The sequence below is a fragment of the Odontesthes bonariensis genome, chromosome 14 (assembly GCF_027942865.1).
Source record: "Odontesthes bonariensis isolate fOdoBon6 chromosome 14, fOdoBon6.hap1, whole genome shotgun sequence".
Taxonomy (NCBI): Eukaryota; Metazoa; Chordata; class Actinopteri; order Atheriniformes; family Atherinopsidae; genus Odontesthes; species Odontesthes bonariensis.
The window spans coordinates 29,786,998-29,811,785 of NC_134519.1; the positions used below are offsets into that span (position 1 = coordinate 29,786,998).

A 24,788-nucleotide genomic window follows, 5' to 3' on the forward strand; every position below is an offset into this window, starting at 1 on the left:
TACGATATAAACTACAACCAACAACATTGTACTTTTCAGAGATTCACATCTATTCAAACTTAAATCAAATCAATACCTGCTGATCTTAGTTGTCCTGGTTTAAAGCTGAAAAAGGACCAAAATGCAGGCTCAAAGGTAAGATAAGGAACTAAGATAAACCTAAATTATGGGGGAAAAAAGCTCTGCAGTAGCAGGGAATCCAGAAAAAAACAACATGAAGCAGGGTAAGGCGGGAAACAGGACCAGGCTAAGAAGGAGCAAACAACAACACGGATCATGCAAGGAACAAAGGAAACCAAAAAGTATTAACACAGATACGAATAATGACAAACAAGATGCAGGTCTGGAAATCAGTAACAGAAACAAGATGTGAAACAGCAAAACAGCAATTAGGAAAATACAAACTAACATAGAGCGGGCACGAAGCAAACACAGGAAGCACATCTCACTGAAATGTATCAAGGAAAAGGAGTCAAAAAGAACTGAGGAAGCTAACGTAAAGAAGACGAAAATGAAAGCGAGGAGAGAGTCTTTTAAAAATAAAACAAAACCAAAACAACAAGAGTTGTATGATCAAGAATGTAAGCAGAAAACCTTGGATTTGAGTGGCGTGTTTGATTTCATGCATAATCTTAACTGGCACTAAATCATGTACAGTCAAGCTCTAATTAAAGACTAGTTCACATGCATCTTCATCAGTTTTTGGGAATAAACAACCGTGTTTTAAAAACGCATCCAAAATGATAAACAGAAGAAATGCAGAGACAGAAATTCAGTTTTTATATTAACGCCTACTTTATACGGCAGTGGAAAATCATTAACTGAACTAATGATGCTTGTTGCTGAGAAAACTTGTGAAACAGATCTTTAAAAAAGTTTTACTCATTTCCTATCAAATATTTAGCGTAGGATGTGGACAACAGCACAAACCTTATACACACTAATTACATCGCACTGAGATCGAAAAGTACGCCAACAAGATACTTTAAAAGCTTATTAGCTGATTGGTGCTTCCACTGACAACAGATGAACAGAGGACTACATCTTTCTTTACTGCACCTTTCTCTTCGTTGCTTATTTTTGACACAGGACACCTAATGACATTACCTCTTCATTTTGAACACCTCCCAAGATAAACTGGACTTCCTACAACAGTTTGCCGATAGCAAGGAATAGCAGTGCTGAAGGTATAAATTGGTTTATGTCTTAAAATCAAATAAAAATGCTGATCTAAACACCAGTAAGTGCAAGCGTTTTATAATCAATACTGGACATAACTAATTTACTAACATAACTTGACGCTGCGGGTCATGTTATTCCATGAATTCCTGTTTATAATCTGGGGAGGAGGAGCTAGTAGCCAAAATGACAGCAGGTGGTAGTATAAAACAGAAATGAAGGTTCAGGTTATAAGCATTGTCTGATTACAGGAAGCCAAATGGGTTTACAGCTACTTGGGCTGGCTTCACTGAAAAGTGGGGGTGACAGGGGTGCCTGTAGCGCAAGTCTCCCCTGAAAGACACTCATGGCTTCATAGCTCTGTTGCTCACACAAAAAGTGTCAATAACTAGTGGAGGTAGAGATGTAGCCCCTTAGAATTGCTTCTCCCTGTCAAACACCAGCCAGCCGGCCAGTCTATGTGGCTATATCTGTAGTTTTCTTGGATCACTTCCTCCTCCTTTCTAACCTCCACACTATGGGCCAAACACGCCATTAAGTGGGTGTGAATGTCAAACCATCAAATTTCAGATATTGTTACACGCAGCACTACTCGTACACAGTACTGAGAGAGGATCCGTAGCATCTTCTACCTTAGAGGCCCATGTACTAGGCAAGGCTGCATTTCTTATCAAAATAAAAACCAATCAACACCTTTTTTTTCAAAGATCTTTAGCCATGGCGCCATGTGCCACAGTACCATGACTAAAATGGAGGTACTTATTTGTGAGCTTATGTGTGTTAGTACACATTTGGTCGACCTGCAGATTGAAATTTCTATTAACATGTTCAATAACAACAGTCGGTCCAATCTCACTCTGGCCTGGTCATTAGGATAATGATGTTTACCTTACTTCAGAATTTTCCCGGGTGCATCTCATCATAACCAATGAAAGATAGCCTTCGGCTTCGGTTTAAACTATTCATCGAGTGCTACTGAACACTCACACTGGCAGCTCACATCAAAACCAAGCTGACGATAGGTGAAAGGACATAAATCAAGAGGTGTAGTTATGTGGTTCGACACATCACCAGAGGAAACAGAAGTGTGAATAAAAGACTTGGTGGATTATTCTGAGCTCTAGCGGCTGATGCAAGCAGCTTCCAGCATGGTGGTTTGAGCGCACGGACATGTTTCGGAACATATTTGGGATGAAGCCATGTGGAAATCTGTTTTTTGTTCTTCTGTCTCATCGCTTTGTTCTGTGAAGAAATTCCGTATGTTCTCCACTTCCGCATATATTTCTGCCATGCTGCATACGATGGCAAAAGGGAACTTTGAGTTTTTAATATCTAATGAGAAAAGACAAATTCATGAAAATGTCACAAGAAATTGAATTTTTTCCGTTGGTATTTTGGGATGAGGTTCCACATAAAAAGGAGCACATACAGTAAACAAAATCATAAGCAAAGAGGAGGAAGGGTGAAGTTGAAAGCCTGCTTTTAGATTATTTCAAGACACCCGTAAACAACAAAAAAATGCCTTTTTCTGGCATGAACAAAATGCAGCTGAAAATATGTTATTAAGTGGCTTTTATTCTCGAGAGTGCTGCAACATCCTTTCATACTTCTTCATTCATTCATCCTCTACCTTTAAAATGAAGACATGGCATGGAAGCAGATGGAGGATTCACTTCAAAGGAGAGTGAACTCTGCATACTTGCAACGCACTCAGACACCAGACACGCTCAGACCAAATGGTAATTTCCATTTCTCCTCCCCGACTTCTCTTCATCTTAAGGAACCGGAGCTTTTCGCATGCAACAGCTTTTTGCCTTACATCAGTGCCCCTGCTGTAACTGTATGAACAAATCAGGGCTGCGGTGATAACATGAAGGGTGAAGTTACCTCAGGGGCATGACGAAGAAAAAGACAGATCTGTCAGTCTCTTAAAAAATCTCAGATCTGTCCACAGTTTTCTTCTAAATCATATAAATTAGTTTGAGCTTGAAAAAAGAAAAAAAAACAGTTTGACAATCATCACATCTTTAAATTCATTCTTTGAAAATTAGCCTCCGTTTTCAGAGGTTTGACATTTAGTTTTACAGCAGTTTGTTGGTAGATTGAAGAAAGTCATCATTATGGAATGCAGCTTATAGGTTGAGGTGATGTGTTCAAGCTAGCAAACTACAACACAAGGCTGACAAATTGATCAATTCAAATGTCATCATGTAATAATAGTTTTAGACTCAAAGGGCTCTTATTTAGCCATTTACTTTCACTACAAATCTTAAAATGCCATCGCATAGTTAGGAAGTTGTTTGTCTCCTTTTCATAGCAGCCGATGCAGGGCAGCTGCGGAATGAAGATTGAGATTGTGTTTTAAGTCCAAAAGCATTGCGTTGAGTAGGCTGTGGTTTGTAGATGCTTTATGTAAACAGGGCGCAATGATGCTGATGAAAACGAGACTTTTAGCAAAGGATAAATAGCATTTACTACAATAAGAAGAATATTGTAATCATCTCAGTGCAAAGGAGGAATGGGGTCAGGAAAAAAAACACAAAGGAGGAAGATTTTAATTTTTTTTTAACTTACAGATGCAAGAAAAAAGGTCAAAAGATCATGAATAAATCTGAAACACTTATTTCATGAATAAAGTTGACAAACTCCTTCGTCTAACAAATCAATGCAATCCACAGGATGTGGAAGTGGGGCAAATGTCAGCCACCACCCTCACACAGCAGTAGCAGTGTTACTGTGACTGCGATCCATACGAGCATTGCAAGGTGGAGACGGTAATTGTCAAATTGACCAAAGTAAGTATGTATCTGTGTGTTATTCTTGTTTTTTCTTATCGTAACTACATTCTTGAAATTTGAACTACATACTCTTTGGATTTGGAGCTCATTTACAGTAACAGTGAAAAATCAATGCTTCATAATTAAAAGCATCCTGCCCTTGGTTTAAACATAATCTTTCGTGCTGGCACTGGGCCCAATCGGTCTTCAGATAAACTGGCCTAAGCAGCACACAGTCGGCCTAACTTGTGATGCTATCAAGCACTGTTCTCTGCTGGTATTGGGAGTAAGTCTCTCTCAAGTGGCCATGCTAAGCACCTTTTACCCCTGCAGGGATGCTGGCCGTTGCCTGAGTGTGCGACAGCCTGCTGCATGCCCTCATGTCACCACTGAGAGGCTTAAAGCCTGCCACATCAATACAGACATTAGAACGAAAGAAGGATTAGTCCAGGCGAGACAGAGTCTCAATGAACAGCACAGCGAAAAGCCATCTAAGCTAAGAAGGTATTAGTTCGAATGTCAAAAGACTCACTACTGCTTGCTCTGGCGCGAGTGTGTGGGGGCCATTTTAAGTCATTCAGAAGATAGTTACAGTCAAATAGATCTGGCTTCCTCTCCTAATAAAAACTCATAATTGGTTGATGTATTCTTAATATGAACATGAATGCCTTAAAATGAGCCCACCAGACACAACCTCAACACCCACATAAAACTGAGGAGCAGCAGGTGCTGGCAAGCAACAACACCATGAACACAAGATAAGGAGACGGCTTCTTCTTTTTTTTTCTGTCTTCGTGCATTTACTGACATGCACCATTTTGCACATTCTTCAAAGTCTTAACACCTACAGCTCACTTGCCTCAATCACCTTTTCATGACGTGAAGAGGCAGGGGAGAGGAAAAGAAGGAGAAGCCGATTCTTCACGGCTCCTCAGAAGTAGGGCAAGGATAGTCCCTGCAGGGGTGTGGGGGAGGGGGCTACCACACAGAGTAGTTGTGTGATTGGCTGTGTGTGAGGTGGCATCATTTTTGATGGTTCTGAAGGCCCTGCGGTGGGACGACTAAAGCTACAAAACGTAATAGCAGAAACATCTAAACACCAGCAGAGAGCTCCAAATATTGGATGTTTTGCACCTGAAATGATTTCACATCAAAGGGGACTTTGCTGTCAAGTGGATGCGGTTCAAAACAAAGTTTGCATCAAATCTGTCTTATTATACAGCGGGTTCCCTACTGTGCTTTAGTGTCTGAAGCCTCTGGATAATAAATGAGATCAAGAGGATAAAACCTTTCAAAATAAAAACAACGTGGGATCTGAGTTCATCTTATTCTCCTGAAATTCTTCTTCATAAAGTCAGTGACTCCCGCACACCTGTCATGGCCACTGTTTGTATTCAAAAGCCCTCCTGAAATGCAATCAGCTGAGAAAAATGGAACTTAATGCGCCCAGTTTGTGTTTTTCATTTCATTACGGTAACAGAACTCACTCACCAGACACACAGTCCTCCTCGTCTGCCCCGTTCTCACAGTCTTTCTCCCCATCACATCTCCATGACAACGAGACGCACTTGTTGGTGGATCCCCCGCAGTCAAATTTCTCTGGAGGGCACGTCTGTTTGCCTGTGGACAGAGATCAGAAAGGAAGGGCCGTTACTGAAGCGTTTTATGGTCCCATAAAGACAACAACAAAGCCAACAACAAGACATGGCTGGACTTTATTTCATGTGATGCAGTTATAACATCCAAAACTACGCCACTTTGGCCAATTGATTTAACCGTCTGGGCTGCCTACACAGGAGAGAGATATGCAGAAGGGTGCCCATTTGGCTGAAAAGTAGAGGAACGACCCAGCCCCCCCCCCTTCCTGCCAATCTGTTCGAGCTGGCACAGAATCGGTTTGATCCTGATTACAGTGCGTTTAATGAATAGCATGTTGTTAATTAGAAATGTTTCCTTACAGTTCAGCCTCAAGCCTTCCAGAATGATATCAAAGGATCAACAACACAAATCTTTGTCATTATTTCACAATAATTGAATGTTCACAACCTTTTTGTCTAACAGCCTTATGAACTTCAGACGATGCTTATCATGATACAAATATCTTTCTGTAAAATTTTAATAATTTTAAACTGATTTTTATATTTAATTGAATATAGTTATAATAAACGTGGACTACTACATACGACTCTCTTTGGATATACTTTTTCCACTAAACTGTTATATTTCTTCAGTCATCACTCCAATCTTTTCCCCTCTTTGTGGTTATTACTTCTCCACACGACAGCACAGCTGCAAACAATTAGGTAACAAGATCATTTGGAGAGTGAAGAGTGAGAACGAGCTCCATAATGAATACCATTTATGACCTATAATCGAATCTCTGATGCTGTCACAAGCAATGTTGGGCGTAAATTGCATTGTGGGTAATTAGACCAGACAGAGTGAAAGTCTCAGGGGCACGTTTTCACACAAAGTACATCCAGGCATACAGCTCAGAACGCTGTGTTTAGGTTGAAGCTTAAATCCATTTTTTTTCTTTTTTATGAGAATCCAATATACAGAAGATTTGAATTATTAAATGAGATATGTCTTCCATGGCATTCACAAGTTTAATGATAGAATTTGTTTGAGCTTCAGCAGGGCGAACTAATGTTCTGTGGCATCAGACCTCCTAATCTTGGCTGGTAAAAGCGCCTTTTGTAGAAAAAGAAAAAAGGGACTCTGCAGCTGATATAAGTCACTTTGGTGTCTCATCTGCTGTGGAACAAGCAGCCAACACAGGCAGTAGCAAATGAATTGCTGGCTAACAGAGCACAGAGAAGAGTGATAGTAAAAACAAAATAATTACAACAATAGCAGAAGCTCCTGGAAAGCAAATATTACCTTCTCCACCATCCCCTCCCACACAGAAGCCGCCCTCACCAATGAAATAACAGTCACAAAAAAAACAGACTTGCTCAAATGTAAAGTACTGCAACCACGCCCACAGGCCAGGAGTAATTTTAGCCCATCAGTCATCTCTGCCTGAGTGTGTTTTTATGTCCTTGAATGTAGAGAGGGTGAAAGAAGACAGGCAGAGAGAGGAAATCAGGGAGGCAGCTGCTGCCTGGGGAGCGAGCGGTGAGGACGGCTGATGCAGCGGGGCCGTGACCCCTCTGAAACAAAGGAAAGTAGTGGCCACTGCGGTGCTCAGAGGCTGTTTCTGCATCAACAAACACCTCAGACTCAGAAAATCTCCAGCTAAAGTTTTCTGCAAGCTGAGCGGTGACATTTCTCTGACACATGTACTGTGGACAGAAAAACAGCTGCAGGTAAATGTCAAATGTGCAACGGCAGTTATGAACAGATCGAGGAGCGAGAAGAAAAGTGGATCGTAAAGTACATTCTTGACATGTGTATCAAATTAAATGCTATTATGTTCAATGTCTTTCTGTTAAACTGCGGAAAGAGATAAGACAGCGAGGCTGTAAAGACAAGAAGTGTGATCTCACAAGTTTGGATTCCCAAGCTAAAAATCTATTGAGTCAAGATGTTTGACAGTTTGATGTCTGCATCTTGTCTATATTTGCAAGCGACAGGCATGTAACGCATTTTAAATACGGAGTGTCTTTTCCAGTAAAACTAAATATACTTCTTTCCAGACACTACTGTCGAGCACAAACAATTAGAGTATGTAAATGACAGAGCAAAATGAACAAATACAGCTGAGTAATGTCTGAGCACCAAAGACAGTAGAGATGAAACACAGAAAGCATAAGATGAGGAAAGAGACGATGAAGCGGAATCTTTGGAGAAGGAAATTAAGTTCTGTCAGAATGAATTTTCAGTCCACGTATTGTAAAAACCTGACAGAAAAGGAAGGAGACATGTAAGACAGGGCGATAAAGTGAAAATGCCAAAGTGAAATTCAGAGCAAAAGGGAAGTCCATAAGAGGCGAGAGACATAGTGTTTGAAGGGGGAAGGAATGAAGAGGAACTCCTGCATTACTGCTAAGATTTTTATCCTAAAGCTAAATCAAAGTCATCCATACAAAGTGGAAAGAGATGCAAGAGGAAAGGCAGGCAGACCACAGACTCGAGTAGAATCTGAATCCACCGAGTGGAGGTCGGACTGTCCTGTTCTTTTAAGCGACGCTTCCTTAATGAAGCATGAATTCTGCTCCACTAGGATCCAAACAAAAAACACACACACACACCAAAGTAGTGGAACCTCACTGCTTCTCATGGCAGCAACTGATAAGTGGAAGCTCACATCTCATAAAAAAACGTAATGTGTTGGGGACAGAAGAAGGCAACTTACTAAAAGCCAAATACTCAACAGACAAACTGACTGCATAGCTTTTATTTATCATTACAGTGAAATATGAGGATTCATCTGAACTGTGAGCTTTTACCGGATCTGTTTAAAATGATCACCCTTACGCGACCCCAGATGACGTGAAAGTAGTGCTGGGCGGTATACCGGGGGGAACGCTGCGTCACGCAACATTGTTTGAGACGGGACCCTTTTCAGTGTTGCGCTTCTAAACACGCATGTTTACTGTCTATGGGTGCGAGGTGGTAATAAGCACTTGCGTTACGCGAAGGTGAAGGTGGATAGGATAGACATGGAAAGTTCCGAAATCGAAGCTGCAGAACTAGTAGAACATGCTGACACAGAAGAACTTGTGCCAAAAAAAGGAGCCGTGTCTGTAGTTTGGAAGTTTTTTGGTTTAAAAAAATCCGACGTCGACCGAACAACCATTTTATGCAAGTGTTGTCGGGCTACAGTTGTCGCTGGAGGTGGCAACACGAGCAATTTGCTCCATCACCTTAGCTGTAAGCATGTCTTAGAATATCAAGAATGCATGAAGTTAAGGTCAGCACCCGCCACATCAGCAGGTAACACGGGGAAAGCAAAAGAAAAGTCGAGCCAAATGTCACTTCAAGACGCGTTTACTAGAGGGACTGCCAACGACAGGAAAAGCAAACAGTGGAATGAGATTACAAATTCGATCACTGTCCACATAGCCAAAGACATTGTCCCGCTGAATATTGTTGAAAAGAAAGGCTTCAAGAACATGATTAAGATGCTGGACCCCAGGTATGAAATACCGAGCAGGAAATATTTTAGCCAAGTCGCAATCCCCAACTTATACCAAAAACACAGAGCTAAGCTTGAAACCGGGAACCAAGCTTAGCTCTGTGGAAAATGCTGTGAACACCTAATTATGCATGAAAAAAAAATACCGTGATATCGTAAAAAAATACCGTGATATGTATTTTTGGTCATACCGCCCAGCACTACGTGAAAGCAACATTTTTCATTCCATCACTACAGCTGACCTTCACACTGCTAACAGCCTTTACCGTACTTGGCTTTAAATGAAGAAGTTCAGAGAATCTTCCATTCGGCACTGGGCAAGCGCTGTGATTAATATGCACTATGAAACCTAAAATGTGTTCAAATGATTCACTATGATGGGCTTCATACTGTAGATGTAAGTCTACCCTAAAGCATGTCATGGGTGTATTGTTTTTTAGCCTAATTGTCTAAATGAATGAGTATTCTGCTTCTTGCAGCCGAAAACAGATGGTGATTCATCCACACAAGAAAACATACAGTACACTCAATTAATATTAAGTACTTTCCGCTGCTGTCCTCACTATTGTAATACATTAGTCCTATCCTGAACCCCACTTTAATATACAGCTAATCATCACAGAAATATCTTCCTCTGTCCTACAACATATAAAGCAGTGAAGGGCCTTCACTGGATTTGCTTTAGAACCCATATTGTTTGGTTTTATACCCATTTATACAGTTTGTGTTGGAGTACAATGCATTCTGTTTAATATCTTAATTTGTCTGAGTTTCTTTTTTAAGCCACAAATTGGCTGTCTTGTATTTTTCAAGGTATCCTTCCAAGAAATGTCATTTAAAGATCTTTCAATTATTTCTGAGCTCACATATTAACTACTCTTTAGTGCTGTCATTTAATAGTGTGTACAATATCTTAATTCTGCTTTTGCTACAGTAGTTATTATACATTCACACATAATCTAAATATACAGTTTTGGAGATATTTTCAAATATGATTATTGAACAATATTACTGAAAAACAAGAGGCTCAAATATCCGTGATTTAATCAGGCCAGGCTGGTACACAGGAAATCAGTCAAACAGGCAGAGGTATCCAAATCACAAGGCCAGAGCAGACTTCAAGAAACATGAAGAGAATCACAAGCGCTGGAAAGCTTTCAGAGGGAGAATGATGGAACTCTTGTTACAGAAAACAAAGATGAACTGGCACAAGAAAAGGGAAGTAAACAAAACATTTACACACAGGGGAGGGAGATAATTACAGGAGACAGAGAGGGAAGTAACAGAAACAAAGTACACCAGAGAAGAGTGCACCTGGCACAGAAGGTGGGATGAATCCTCCTAGACTTAGAGCTTCAACCTCACAGCCACTGATTAATTCAAGTGCAACTTATTGGACAGTTCTCTAACAACCGAACCCTCTTTCCGAGCTGACACCATGCTGTCTTGGCTCTGTGCTGATCAGCCAGGTGATTCCACTGTGATGAAAGTCGCAGAAGAACTCGATATGCTTAGGTTCGTGTGCAACATTCACAAATGAGGGCCAGTGCCAAGGGCACATTAAGCTCTTGTTCCAAGGCCAGGAAAAAAACACACTGACAAGGGAACAAACCAAACTGTGAGCATATTCAAGAATCTGGGACACCAAACATGGAGGACTCTTCTCCTTCCTGGTTTGGCTTCTCTGACTACCCATGTGATGGCAGATAAGTTAGCCCAGTGCTGAGAAGGAACCAGCAGCTGGATTGATATGAGGGTTTGTAGCAGTACTCCTGAACCCAAGCTGATGCTCTAACAGAGTGTGGCACAAAGGGATGAATCGCAACCCATCGTTGCTTGAAGAAACGAATCCTTTAGTGGATCTTCCTTTTATACCCAATCCCGACACCCTCACCTGTCACCTAGTAACCAGCTGAGCGTAGAATCTTCCAGAACGATGTTACTTGTGCATTTTGTCAACTTTTTGTCTTTGTTTTGTATTTCTTTTTTTTTTTTTTTTTGGGGGGGGGGGGGGTTCAAATTTAATGTTGGTCAGTGAAGACACTTTTAAACAATGGTTCAACTGAATGAACAAAATGAACAAATGACAGAAATCCACTTTTTGCTGCATTTCAGGAAAAAAAAAGTCATTTGAGTGAGTTCTCAGTTATGTGCACCTGTAAATGTCAATGCTTAGAATAGAATAGAATAGAATAGAATAGAATAGAAAAAAAACTTTAATCATCCCCCAATGGGGGAAATTCAAATTAGTCAAGTAGCTCAAAAAAAGGGTCTCATAGTTAAAGATAAAATTAAGCCAGTCTCTCTCAGAGCTTAAAAAAACGGAGAAAAATACAAAAGAAATGGGCACAAAGTGCTCCAATATCATAAGTCATTCTCACATTTACTGCTACATTGAACCGGGCTAGCGTCGCCATGTTTTCCTCTTTGAATTATACATCATCTACAGAAGAGAACACAGTTGCTGCTTACAGACTACAAGACGGGGAAAGTGCATTAGCAGGGACTGCACCACAGCACAGATAATTGAGCATTGTATCAAAGCTTCCTGAGAATTACTACATCAGCTAAATAATACCACAGTCATACACTGAATGTTTTATTTTTTATCCATTTGGTAGGAAGTTATAGCAGCATTATTTGGTGGGAAAGCATGGCCAGGTTTACAGTCCCTCGCACAGCTAACGTAAATTTAACTGTTTACTGAGTGGAATCGCTAAATGGATCTAAATTCAGGATTTTCTTATTGTTAGCAGACAGAACTGAGCACTGAGTCATCCACCTACCCATCTTTGTAATTCACTTCTATTAGTTACCATCTCTTTTTTCACAGTGTTCCAGCAGTCTTTACTCTCATCCGTTCCACTCACTGAGCCACAGGTACACAGGTGGAGTGGTTGTCCTCAGTGAAAAATCCCCCTCAGGTGGTTCAATCCACAACTCCTCCACACGTTGTCAAAATGTTCTTGGGTAAGCCACTAAAACCCATTTGCCCCCGAAAAAAAACCACATGCCGTGCATAGAGAGCATTAATACTGTATATAATAAGAAGTGTTTGTGTGTGCGTGTATGTTTATGCATTTAGCAGACGCTTTTATCCAAAGTGACTTACAAATGAGGATATAACATTGCATCTAATGTCAAAGCTAACTATAAGCTACATAGAAGGAAAAAACACTAGTCAGGCTCTGTCAGAAGTGTCAAGGGTGAAAGTGCAGAGATAGAGTGCAGGCATAGAGGGAAGTACAGAAAGATAAAATGCAGTAGAGGGTGTAGGGAAGTACGGAGTAAGTGCTAGGATAGGAGATGCTCTCTGAAGAGCTGGGTCTTCAAGAGTTTCTTGAAGATATTCAGGGACGCCCCTGTTCTGGTAGCGCTCGGTAGGTCATTCCACCAACGTGGAACCACACATGAAAAGAGTCTGGACTGTCTTAAGCGTGGTGTAGGCACTGCAAGACGACAATCCTTTGACAACCGGAGTGACCGAGTCGTGACGTAAGCCTTTGCGAGAGCATTCAAGTAGATGGGAGCTGTTACATTAAACACTTTGTAGGCTAACACCAGTGACTTGAATTTGATTTCGGGCGGCTAAGGGTAGCCAGTGGAGCTCAATGAACAAAGGGGTGACGTGTGCTGTTTTAGGCTGATTGAAGACCAGACACCCCGCCGCGTTCTGGACCATCTGCAGAGGTTTCACAGCACAGGCTGGGAGACCAGTTAGGAGTGCGTTGCAGTAGTCAAGGTGGGAGATGACCACAGCCTGCACCAGGAGCTGGGTGGCGTGTTGGGTTAGGTACGGCCTGATCTTTCTTATGGTTAACAATGCGAAGCGGCATGATCGAGCGACAGAGGCAACATAAACTTTAAAGATTCAGTTTGGATGCAGATGCTGTGGTGTATGGTTGGTTTGGCTGGGAGACAAGCAGTTACGTTTTTGAGAGGTTTAGTTGGAGGTGAGGGCCTTTCATCTATGTTGATATGTCAGAGAGACAGTCTGAGATTTGTGCTGAGACCGTGTGGTCGTCAGGTGGGAAAGACAAATAGAATTGGGTATCGTCAGCATAGCAGTGGTATGAGAAGCCATGTGATCGCCTTTCATGTGTGTGTTAATGGGTGACAAATCTCATTGTTAAGCAGTCTGTAGAGTTAAAAAAGCAATGTATAAGTGTGGACCATCTCATCTAGAACTGCGATTGACATTAAAAAAATATTGAAGCTTTTTCTTTTTTTCAAGCTACCCAAACAAATCTGTGGTGTTATTGGCCCAAAATGTTTCTGCAAAAGCTAAAAACTAAATGATCATGTCTTGATCATTTTTCTGAATCTTGTTTTCCACAACAGGACTGTAAAACGGCTGACATACAGCCAAAGATGAACACAGAAACGTGTCAACATACTGAATTTGCTTTGTGAAAACCAACAGAAGCTCTTTACTTACGACACATCACTAAAACTCTGTTACCTCTTTTTAGCTCTATCATTTCCACTGCATGAAAAATCAAATAGGCCTAAACTTCCGACACTGCCAGGCTCTACAGTTGCAGAAACTTCGATCAGTCTTGGTTTTGAGTCACCCCAAAACATCAACCCAGTGTTTCCCATACATTGAGGAAACTATGGCGGCCCGCCATAGTTTCCTTTTGGCCGCCATAGTTTCCGAATCCCAATCGTTTGAAACACAGCGATTTTTTTTTTTTTTTTTTGAAACCCAGCGATTTCCTCGAAAACCAACCAATATGACTATACAACAGGTGAATTAGTAATTAAACATGTCCTAAAGTGTGCAATGTCAGAGTTTTGAAGTTTAGTGGCAAAAAAAAGGTTTACGGTTATTAGTCGCTGTCGGGGCGATTGACACACGTTATAGATCAGTGGGTGCGCGTGCATAAAGGTCAGCTGTAATCATCGTGATTTCGTTGACAAACATATTTTTTTACCTAATTATATTATGAGAAATAATGTGAAATTTGAGCAATGACGAGTACACTAGTATGTTGTCCGGTATGTTGCTTAAAAAATTAGCAAGCTCAATAGTTTATGTTTAAAATAAGGTGTTTCATCCGTCCCGCATGTGTGTTTCAACCATCCCGACTAGGCGGAGCGGGGTGAAGTTGGTTTTACATTCGATATTCGCCTATTTTCCGGCTTTGTAATTGTAATAGCGTCACAAAAACCGCACCAATTAGCCTCAGGATGGTATTAATATTTACAGAAAACTAAGACTAACATACCACAGGCTTTATCAACTCACCAAAGTAAGCAAGTCTGGCGAAAGATCAGAGTAACCGCGCCGAATATACTTCTAAGTGAACTACGGCAGCCGGAGGGCTTAGGGACCGTTGCAAAAGTGCAACGCCTTTTTTTGTTCTCACTGGATATTCAACCAATGAACACCAAACCACTTCTGATGGGTTTGTGAACTCACTATAAAGCTTTCACAGCCTTTTAGTTTCCAGAAAAATCATTTTAGGTAGAACATTTACTCAGTGTGCATAGTTAATTCCATTTTAGACTTTTATTTTGTAATAGCTCTCTTGTTTTTAAAGATATCAACACCAAACCACTTCTGATGTGTTCCTGAACTCATTGTGTACTTCCTACACCCTTTATTATTAAGGACAACCTTTTCAAGTTTCTCAAAAAGGCATAAGTACTCACTGTATATGATCCATTCATATTTTTCATGAAGTTTAGTTTTAACCTGTAAATATTTTCTATTACAATTGTTATCATTGGGTTTTAATGACAAGATGAGGTTTCCTCATAAGCCCACAAGGGTTTCTGACATCTCCAGCACACATTCCTTTTTGTTAATTTGTTATATTTGAATGAATGTGTGCAAATCAATCAAATAAAATCAAATCTGCAGTCGCACAAACTTACGCCACGTGAATTTACACCCCCCCCCCCCCCCCCCCCATAGTTTCCAAAAATTCTGTGGGAAACACTGCTTTATTTTACCAATTGTGACCACAAAAGAGCAGTCTGACAACATCTTTGATAGAAAAATAAGGTTTCTAAAGGTCACAATAAATCTCTAAATCCCTGTTTCAGCAAATTGAAGTGACGGATGCAGACTGTGTAAAAAAAAAAAAAAAAAAAAAACGCCATGAGAGAGCTTCCGGCAGACCTTAACCAAGTACAGCAACATGGAAAAAGCCAAGAAAGACACTGCTAATAAAATAAAGGCACGAAAAGGCAGCCTAACCCTTTAACTCTCATATAGCTCTTCGAAAATGTCAACGAGGAAAAGAACATTGAGCCCAAATAAAACATGGCGGATGCTCTATCATGCCGTTGCTTCTGATACTGAAGATACACCAGTGCATTTTGGAACATGTTACCCAGTTTGAGAAAACTAGACTTGAAGTGAAGTTCTTTTGTCTTTCAGCTTGAAGAACGCTGTTTTAGACACTGTTTTAACATGGCCAGCAGTCTGGACTGACCAATAAGCCCATCAAATACTTTAGAGGGTGCAGATATCTGCTATTTGAATCGATGGCTCCTAAAAAGAAGAGAATTACAAAGAATTGAATACACACAGAGGAGTAAAGTGTTGCATCCTGTGTGTGCAATACAGACATCTTTCCAGGAAAAAAACTTCCCAGTTACAAAGTCTTAAAGATGAAATCAAAGCTTCATTGTTCACTCCCAGAGAAAAATCCCAGCAGGGTGCCAAGCTTAATTATCAATGAGGTTTTTATATGGAAGTTTATTTAAGGATGCATCAAAATTTCCTTCAGAGAAGATAAAATGTTTACTATAAACTACAATAAATAATATCTAAAAGACAAAATCAAAGGCAGAACACAGTGATTTGGAAGGAATACCTCTTATTTCTCAAATGGATACTACTTCAGGATTATGTCCTTGATTTATGAAAGACTCCTTAAGAAAGAGGAACACTATGAAGTTCCCTCAAGCCTGTCAACTCCCAGAAAGGAATTGAAAAGCAGAGCGGAAAAACTCAGCAACTTTCTCAAAACTCATCACTTGGAGTGCAGAGAAGTGTCACTGCGGTGGTGGGGAAGCAGAGACATTTCTGCACACCTGGCAGCAGGGGCCCACTTCCTCCTTGATTACACTTTCTAATCCAAAACTATAAGCTCTGGTACTTCATGTTTCTCCAAAGAATCATTCATTTTTCAGCTCTCTCTGTGTGGGCTGCATTTGAATTCTCAACTCTGCCGTTTAATTCTACTCCAGCGTGTAATCGGAGATGCACTCAGTGAGGCAGAATGAATGTGGAACAGATGTCTGCTGCACCAAGTCCAAAATGTCTTAGCAGTGTGTGTGCAAACCTGAGCGTGTGCAGTGCATGTTTGAGTATATGCGAAACTGAGAAGGCTAGAGAGTCCCGCCGAGTTGGGGAGGGGAACAAGATGAAGGTTTTTAGCATGAGAGTTGCATCCTGTCTTGTCATGCTCGAGAATGACTACAACATGATGCTGTATGCTGTGTTTCATTAGTCCTTGAAAAAATCATAAAGCTCTCATGCATATTTCCATCATGTCCAATTTCATTTGTTTAAGATAATATTTAAAAATGGATATATGCACAATCTGAGCACCTTCGTGGGATCAGCCAATCCCGTTTGTGTTGCTTTGGTCATTTGCAGGTAGAGAGCGCAGAGCTGCAAGTCAAAGTATGCTCAGGATGCTATCAAGGGGATTTTTGCAGTCTGCCTTTTTACTGACATGTCAGAGATGAATCCCGTCTTTTACTAACATGAGGATTGGAAAACCAAACATCAAAGGCTAAATAATCTAAAATAAATCAGCAAATGAAACAATAAAAACTCGTTACTCATAAGTAACGTGCACGGGCATATTTTTCCTGGAAAATTCAAGGAGACATCAAAAGTTACCTGGATTTTCTCATGTTTTTTACTGTAGTATAAAAAGTAGTGTTGGAGGACCTGTTATATCATTACACTCTGTTCATTGATGCCAAGCCTTTGTTTTTGGGTGGAATATGCCTCCAATGGAGCGTATCAAGGTCACAGATCAGTTTAAATTGTTGTGCTTAAAGTTTCTGTTAGAATGGTATTGCATTAGGTCCAGTATGTTGTGCGACTCTCTGCTGTACCCATGTGTAACAAGTTGCTTGCCTGTTCTGTCCAGCTTGACACAGATTTCATTAGAATAGGGGTTTCTTTTTGTTCGAGCAAAGTGGAAATATTCAGATTTTCTGTTCACTGTCAGGTCAAGAAAACAAGCCACACTTTGATCAATTCAAATCAGTCAGATCAATGTGAAGCCTGTAAAGCTTTTGATTGCACTGAATTTGGGTAATAAGCACAATGCTGATGGTTGGTGGCGTTTCAGAGTGTATCTGCTGAACTTTAAAGTCTAAGATTTCTGAGAGCAGGCTGTTGTATAAGATGCTGCACATATTCATATAATGTCCATCCCTGAGACTCGCTTTACTGCTCTGCACAGCTGGATTCACTCAAACAGAAAGACAGCTGAGATGAAGAGGAACTCATTAGCAATTCCTCTCTTCAGGATGCAGTCATAATCTGACCCCCCCCCTTAGAAAACATGATCACAACATCAATGGGCAGCAGGGTTAGGACTTAGGTCTTACTGAACAGCAACTCAAGTGTCTATCGACACCCTGAAAACAAAACCACCATATTTCTAACAAACTGTATGAAAGTGAACTGATTTTCTTTCCAAAGAAAACCAAAAACGATAATTCCAAAGTAATAAAATGTGAAAAAATTTCTGACTCTATGACATCATGTAAATACATGAAGCATTTCCATATAAATGGCCTTTTCCTCAACCAGGATCTCTATCTCTCTATTCTGCAGCCAAGAGATAAATCCCTTCTTCATTTATCTTTAATTAGATTTCCAATATAAACGTCTTATCATCCCAAGGTCCCTTTGTCTCCCTCCTTGCATTCTGCAAGTAACATTGGGAGCTTTGCTCAGCAGGTGTATTATTCACCGAACTGACCCCACACATTCACAGCCAACGAAATGTATCAAAACTTGAACGGATATCCTTTGAAAGATTAATTCGTTTTTTTTCCCCTGATTCATTTCCTGCTCAGTTAGACGCATTTAATGCCCTACCACAATAACCTTAACGAGGACTTTAAAGTGTTACAATAGAGGTTAGAAACTCAGTAATACACTCACATGTAACAACATCATTACCTAAGGTGCTCTGAGTGGTCAAAAAGAGAAGAAAAAAATATGAATGTAGTCCATTTAACACTTCATGCAACATTAAATATACACAAATTCCATTTTTATATGTCAAAAGTCAAAAGCTGGGGTGTTCCGCCTCATCGGGTCAGTGTGGGTACAGTTTTTATTTAGATTTGATTCATACAGACTAAACATTGCATTATCTTACATTCTTACATTCAAATAATGGGTTACATTTTGCTGATCTGTGATTGGTCTTTTAAAGTGTGACACTTCACCGTAGCTTTGTTGGATGTGAGCCTGGTCTGTGCAGAAGCTATCACAATGCATTGGTTGTTGGTTAGATTTCTGCCTGGTAAAGCTTTCCTCCTGTATGGTTTTCACTATGATAATTAGCTGCAGCACTAAGTTGGTATTTCACAGCATCTCAGCCTGATTTAGAAGAGAAAACTGATAGAAAACAATTTAATCTGAAGTTGAGGCTTCGGTTCTCTGAAGATCATCAATATTTCTAACCGCTCATCCACTATGACAACATGTTGTTGTAACTCGCATTTACAGTTTCATGCAAACATGACACTGTTCTCCAGTTGACAGCATCTATGCTGTCAGCGTGGTGCAGTTAAACCCTTAAAGTTAAACACTGACTGTTCAATATGTACAAAAGTGATATCTTCAGCCGCTCTCATTCACACAACAACTGCTTTTCAGCTAACATGTGTTTAAGATATGCTGCTGTAAGAAAACCGTGACTCTATAAAGACATAGACAATCTACCTCGCTTGATGCATTTTACAATCTTGCGAAAAAGGCAAATATCTGCAGGTGTCTGAAGGTTTGTCTGAATGAAGCCGTGAGGAGCATCACTGGAAAACTGACCCATGTGCTAATGACTCACTGTCATAACCTTTACATATCTCAAATTCAATCTAATTAAGTTAAATAATACCTAATAATCCCCAAAGGGAAATCACTTGACGTCACTTCTGTATTTTCTAAGCGCGCGAACCTAAGTGGTGGGCAACTGGAGCTGGGTCCCATTGAAAACCCTGTGTTTTGTCTGCCACTTTTTTGCCCAAAATGCCTCAGTTTTGTGCCGTTTTTGGATGTAGCAATCGGTCTAACCGAGAGAAGGGAAAGGGTTACTATCGAGTACCTAATGTAATCGCCCATAGAGGTGAGAAATGGAAAAAATTCACAGAACAACGCCGCAAAAAGTGTATAGCTAACCTACGTTTACAGACTGGAGGAGCTGAATCTGCAAATGCTCGTGTCTGCGGTGACCACTTCGTCAAAGGTATGTGCGAAATCTAACTGTTTTGTAGTAGTGCAGTAAAGTATTATGTTGTTAAATGCCAATCAACAGTAATGTAATACGGGCTACGTTTGGGCTTTGTTTTGAAGGCTGCCCCAGCGCGTTGTTGGCTACTGAGTCAGTGGACTGGGCTCCGACGGTCAAGCTGGGTTACCAAAACACACCGTCATCGGTTTTTAATGCGATCTCTGAGAGTGGTTAATCTAAACACAACAAATTTGTCACGTCGTCACAATCTTCACGTTTCAGTAGTATCCACAAAGTGCTTAAGTGCTAACAGGGCACATTAGCTCCCAAGTTCTTGACAACAGAATCGCGCGCTCTCTCTCTGCCTTGTGCATTAGGCTAACAAAGACACAATGTCAGCATTTGGATCTCGGCATTTAATCAATTTATGCACCATAAACAACACAGAAAACAAACTTACCCTGGCGAACACCAAAACACAATCATTCTGTAGACGTTTTACTCCGAGTTTGCTGATCCATCCACTGTGGTAATAGTTGTATGCCTCCAAACTATTGTCTGAAGAACCAGGTAGCTCGTTATATCCACAGCCTCTATTTTCGGCAAATCGTTCCGGTCTTGCGAAAATTCAGACATTTTCATTAAGTATGGGTCACGCCCAATGTATTTCTCAACTAACGCCAAATACCTTTCCCTATATGCCGGCTCCAAACCACTACAATATTCACTCATCTCCATGTTGGTGCTGCTGTAGTCAAGCTTCCTGCCCACCAACTTAAATTTGCGCGCTCCCGTGATGACGTAACTGAAACCCTCCTATTGTGGGAAAAATAACTAAATTAATATATAACGAAATGAACAGCAAAGGTTTCTCTATGTCTGTCAAATATACAGTATATGTGACTGATGTTGACGTTATATGTCAAAGACGCATAACACGTATCCATAGTGCACATCAAAAAATAACCGGATCTGGATGATGTGAAATGTTTTATCACACTGTCATTGAGAGTGCACTGTTCTATGCTGTTGTCTGCTGGGGGAGTTGCAATTCAGATAAAAACTGTAGGCGCCTGGACAAACTTGTGAAAAAGGCTGGTTCTGTTGTAGGCAGAAGGATGGACCCTCTCAGTGCTGTGGTGGAGCAACGGATGAGGAGGAAATTATATTCTGTTTTGGAGAACAATAAACATTCTCTCCACAGCAACCTGGTAGGACAGAGGAGCAGCTGCAGTGAGAGGCTCATCTCTCTGCGCTGCAGGACTGAGAGCTTCAGGAGGTCCTTTGTCCCCACAGCCGTAAGGCTTTTAAACAGTGACTGCTGACATGTTCTTCTCAAATTTATTTATTTAGTCATTTATTATCACTATGATTATTATTAGTAGCAGTATTAGATTATTATTATTATTCTTGCTGTCTAATATACAATCATTGCAAATATTTATCATTTTTTGAGCTACTTGACTAATTTGAATTTCCCTCATTTGGGGATGAATAAAGTATTTTTCTATTCTATTCTATCAGAAACTTCATGCACATTAACAGTCTGTGTACAATTCTGGACTGATTTCATTCTTGCAGTGTTTAACACACAGCAATCATCTGAACAGATGTTCCATCTGATATATCCCAGATTAAATGTTTTTTTTTTCTCTATATTATTTGTCTATTTATTCTTTTACATGTTTTTATAGTTGGAAAGCACTGGTTTCTACTATATGGATCATGATGTCCACATTGTGGAATACTGACCTACATTCGAGTGTGTGGTTTCTTTATGACAATGTTATTTATCAGTGCAATGCTTTCAGCTCTGTGTGATAGCGGTAACCCCAAGAGAGTCTCGAGTAGCCAGGGGGAGAAAAAGAAAATGAGCATTAAAGAAAGAAAATTACTAACTGATTAAAAAACGTCACACACTCGAGGCACCGCTTGATTTTCAAGTCAACTAACTGAAGGTCCGTCACGACCTGTGTGTGGGAGTGTGAGACTGACACTTTAACCGAGCCAGCCTGCAATGCTTGTTTCTAAGAGTTTGGCAAATATAATGGAGTCCTCGCCATCAGACAGCACGGTGCATTGAAGCGCGTGGGCAAGTGGAGGCAGGCAAGACAGCTCAACTGCTACCAGAGCACAGATAACAAGAGAAATTAGCATCCTGAAAATCAGGTTCTGGGGGAGCTAAATTAAATCTTGTCTACATCGATCGAGACGTAGGCATGACAGTGAATCCAGATGCTACTGACAGATGCCAACATATTCAGAAGGCTGCATATAGCTTTTTCTTCTCTAAGTGCAACACATTTGATCAATAAAAGCAATAGATGCTGCGCAGACACCGCCGATGAGATCAAAAAGAAAACAAGTCAGACAACCCTTAAAGAACCATTTAAATTTCACAGCCTGCTCCTCTTTTCTTTACTTTTATATCTGTTTTTTATCAATAAAAATGCGCTCAGCGGGTTTATTGATGACCTGTTTTGGTGGGATAAGCACTTGTAAACACGAGCAGTTAGGGTTGCCATGACATTATCTTGATGGCACATATAAAGCCTTTGTCAAAAACTCCAATGTATGATGTATCCTTGTGTGAATGGTAGAGATGGAAGAAGCAAATTCCAAAAAATTTATTTTAGTTTCAACTGAAAAGTGAACTATGAATGTTATGGATGTTTCGATCCAAGATTTTTTTGTTCTCAATGCCGATCCGAGTTGTTCTCAATCTGATACAGTACTTGCATCATCCGACTGCGCAGTCACAACATTAAAGTTATTAAAATCTCTGCAGTGCAGAGCAACAGACTTTCACAGATATAATCATATCATTCTGGATATCTTCCAGATGTGCACAGGCCCGTTGGGAATGCTTGAAATGACCGTCTTAATGATAGACATTGTGTCTGTGGGAGTAGCGCCTCGTGCACAGCCAGCCGATGTGTGAGCATGATGCAGCCCGAGCTCAGAACCCCCTTATCATCCATGGCGTTTCTCATAAATCCTACATTATTGTGACATGGACATGCTACTCGTGTGTTTTAATTACACTTGGCGTCTCAACTGCCTGCTCTCTGTGCTCTGCTGTATGAGGTCCACGAAACTGCTCGGCACGCAGCACCGAATGCTTTTAATCAAATAAGGAATCAATCCAAAGTGAAGTTAGGCTCCGCAGTGATATTGGACAAAAATCAGAACTCCAAATGTTTTTAGCAAAACCAACAGCAGTCACGTCAGACTTTTTCACACAGCTCTGGTGGGACTGTGTCGGATATGCAGAATCGCGAGGGTTTGGCTTACCGTGGAAGAAAAAAAAAAAACATGGACGCTGGTCGTCTTAAGCAATGACTTCATTCTCTCTAATCCTTTTTGCCCTCTGCTGTCCCTCAGAAACATATAGCTTTTCTCCCTAAAGTTTCCTCCAGTGTGCGTTGTTTTAAAAGGAGACTTTGAGTCTGAGTTGCGAGTGACTCGCCTGATCTAAGTGGCTTTATACTGAATGAAGCCGTCACTCCTGCCTTAAGAAATACTCGAAATGCAGACATTTTGACTTTTTTTTTTTTAAGTTTTCCACCTTAAAATATTGCCACATAGCAGACAAGTTGTTGACAAGTTCCTGACGTAACTCCTTAGAATGGCCATATTACGGCCAAATGTAAACCACAGAGGTTAATCAGCGACCCCAAAATGGATCAGTCAAAAAAAACACCTTGAAAAACATCGGTCCAATACTTGAGATCAGATCTCGATGTCCCTGACAAATTTTGTAATTGGCCAAACTGCTGAATTGGCTGACCTCTACTTTGTAAAACAACTTGGTGAGTGATAAGTTCATAAACCGACCTCAGCCACTGAGCATGAACTCAACACTTCTCCTCCTTATCAGATGTGAGCAGCTGAATGAGTAACTTACTGCAGGTCTCCTCTGCTTCATCAGAGCCATCCGGACATTCTGGTTCCCCATCACATCGCCAGCGCCCCGGGACACACTGTCCGTTTAGACAGGCAAACTCTTCAGGGGCGCATGTTTTCCTGGCTGTTCAGAGACACAAGCACAGACATTCGTAACAGTTAATAACATTGTAAAGAAAAAAAATCTGCAGCAGAGCTCAGTCTCTGTCAGAAAACGGCCACTTCAACAGAATCCCAGCAATCATCGCTCTCATCAAAGGAGATCATTTTCATCATTCTTCACATTATACTTGTGCAGCCCTCTGCAGGGTTCTCACACTTCACCATTCACTAATTATCTCCACTTCTCCTATTTTTGGAAAACGTATTCATTGTGCCGACTCCTTCCTCCCTTCATCTTTTTTGGCCTTATGAGTCAGTCTCCTCCTTCAGCTTTTAAAGAGATGACATGAATGTTAATCGCTCAACTCTACAATCTCATGGAGGTAAAAGCGTTTTCTTTCCAAACCCGTTTACCGCAGAAAGCTCCAAACTGGTCACAGCTGATGAACATAGCAGGGCAGACCTGGAAATCCAAATCATGTGATGAAATAGGTCTGTTTAGGTAATAAGAAAGAAAACTATCACCAAAAACCAATAGATCGTTATTGTCATCTTTCAAATTCTCACCAACTTTCTGTTCGAAGCATCATCAAACATGTGAACTCCACAGATAAACAAAACAAACACTCTACCTGCAGCACTAAGGCCGCCAGCTCTGCCAGAGAGTCAGACACAGGCAGAGGTCAGAGCTAATCAATTTCCTTAGCCCGTTGCTCCAGCAGGACCTGGAGTACGGTCTAATAAATCACTGACAACGAGCCCTCAGCAGACTTGTCTGGTGTTGTTACACCACTTTTCTTAAGCTGGCCCCGATCTTGGCTCTGATGCCTTCAATTAGATATAGCATTTAGAGATGAGCAGGGAGCTTAAGCCTTGTTAAAGGGCTGTAAGGAGAGAGAAAAAAAGCCATTTTTTGCTGTGCTCGTACTTCTTAAACTATTGTCTTAAGTTTAGTTTTTACGGTATTTAAGGTCAGAAAGGTCCTCAATTGGTTAGAATAGTCCCAATTTTCACTCCCATAGATCAGAGGAACATAGTTCCTGGTTTATCACCAATATGAAAAAAAAAGCTATGAACAATAAATTAGATAGTAAGTTATATTCTGGCTTTGTATGAATACACCTGTACAAGCTGAGCATTTCTCTTTAAGAATTCGGGCTTGTGGGTCATCAAGGTTCGACGCCATTGTTGTGGAAAGTGAGCGGCTCCCTCTATCCCCCTATACCTTATTTAAAGGTGAAGACAGACATCCTTTTAGCCCACTCCTCCATGAAAAGTACTGTGTCTGTATTATTA

The 24,788-nt window shown here is 40.7% G+C and overlaps 1 protein-coding gene across 4 annotated transcripts in view; it reads right to left on the bottom strand.

Annotated features, from left to right (window-relative positions):
* Positions 1–24,788, bottom strand: part of LOC142399340 (low-density lipoprotein receptor-related protein 8-like) — a 122,219-nt gene that overhangs the window by 62,511 nt on the left and 34,920 nt on the right. For all 4 annotated transcript variants that reach the window (XM_075483956.1, XM_075483954.1, XM_075483955.1 and 1 more), the window contains exons 3-4: positions 23,392–23,514; positions 5,448–5,576 (exon numbers count right to left, since the gene is read on the bottom strand). In XM_075483956.1, coding sequence (XP_075340071.1) covers positions 5,448–5,576; positions 23,392–23,514 — 252 coding nt within the window. The remainder of the gene's footprint in view (positions 1–5,447; positions 5,577–23,391; positions 23,515–24,788) is intronic.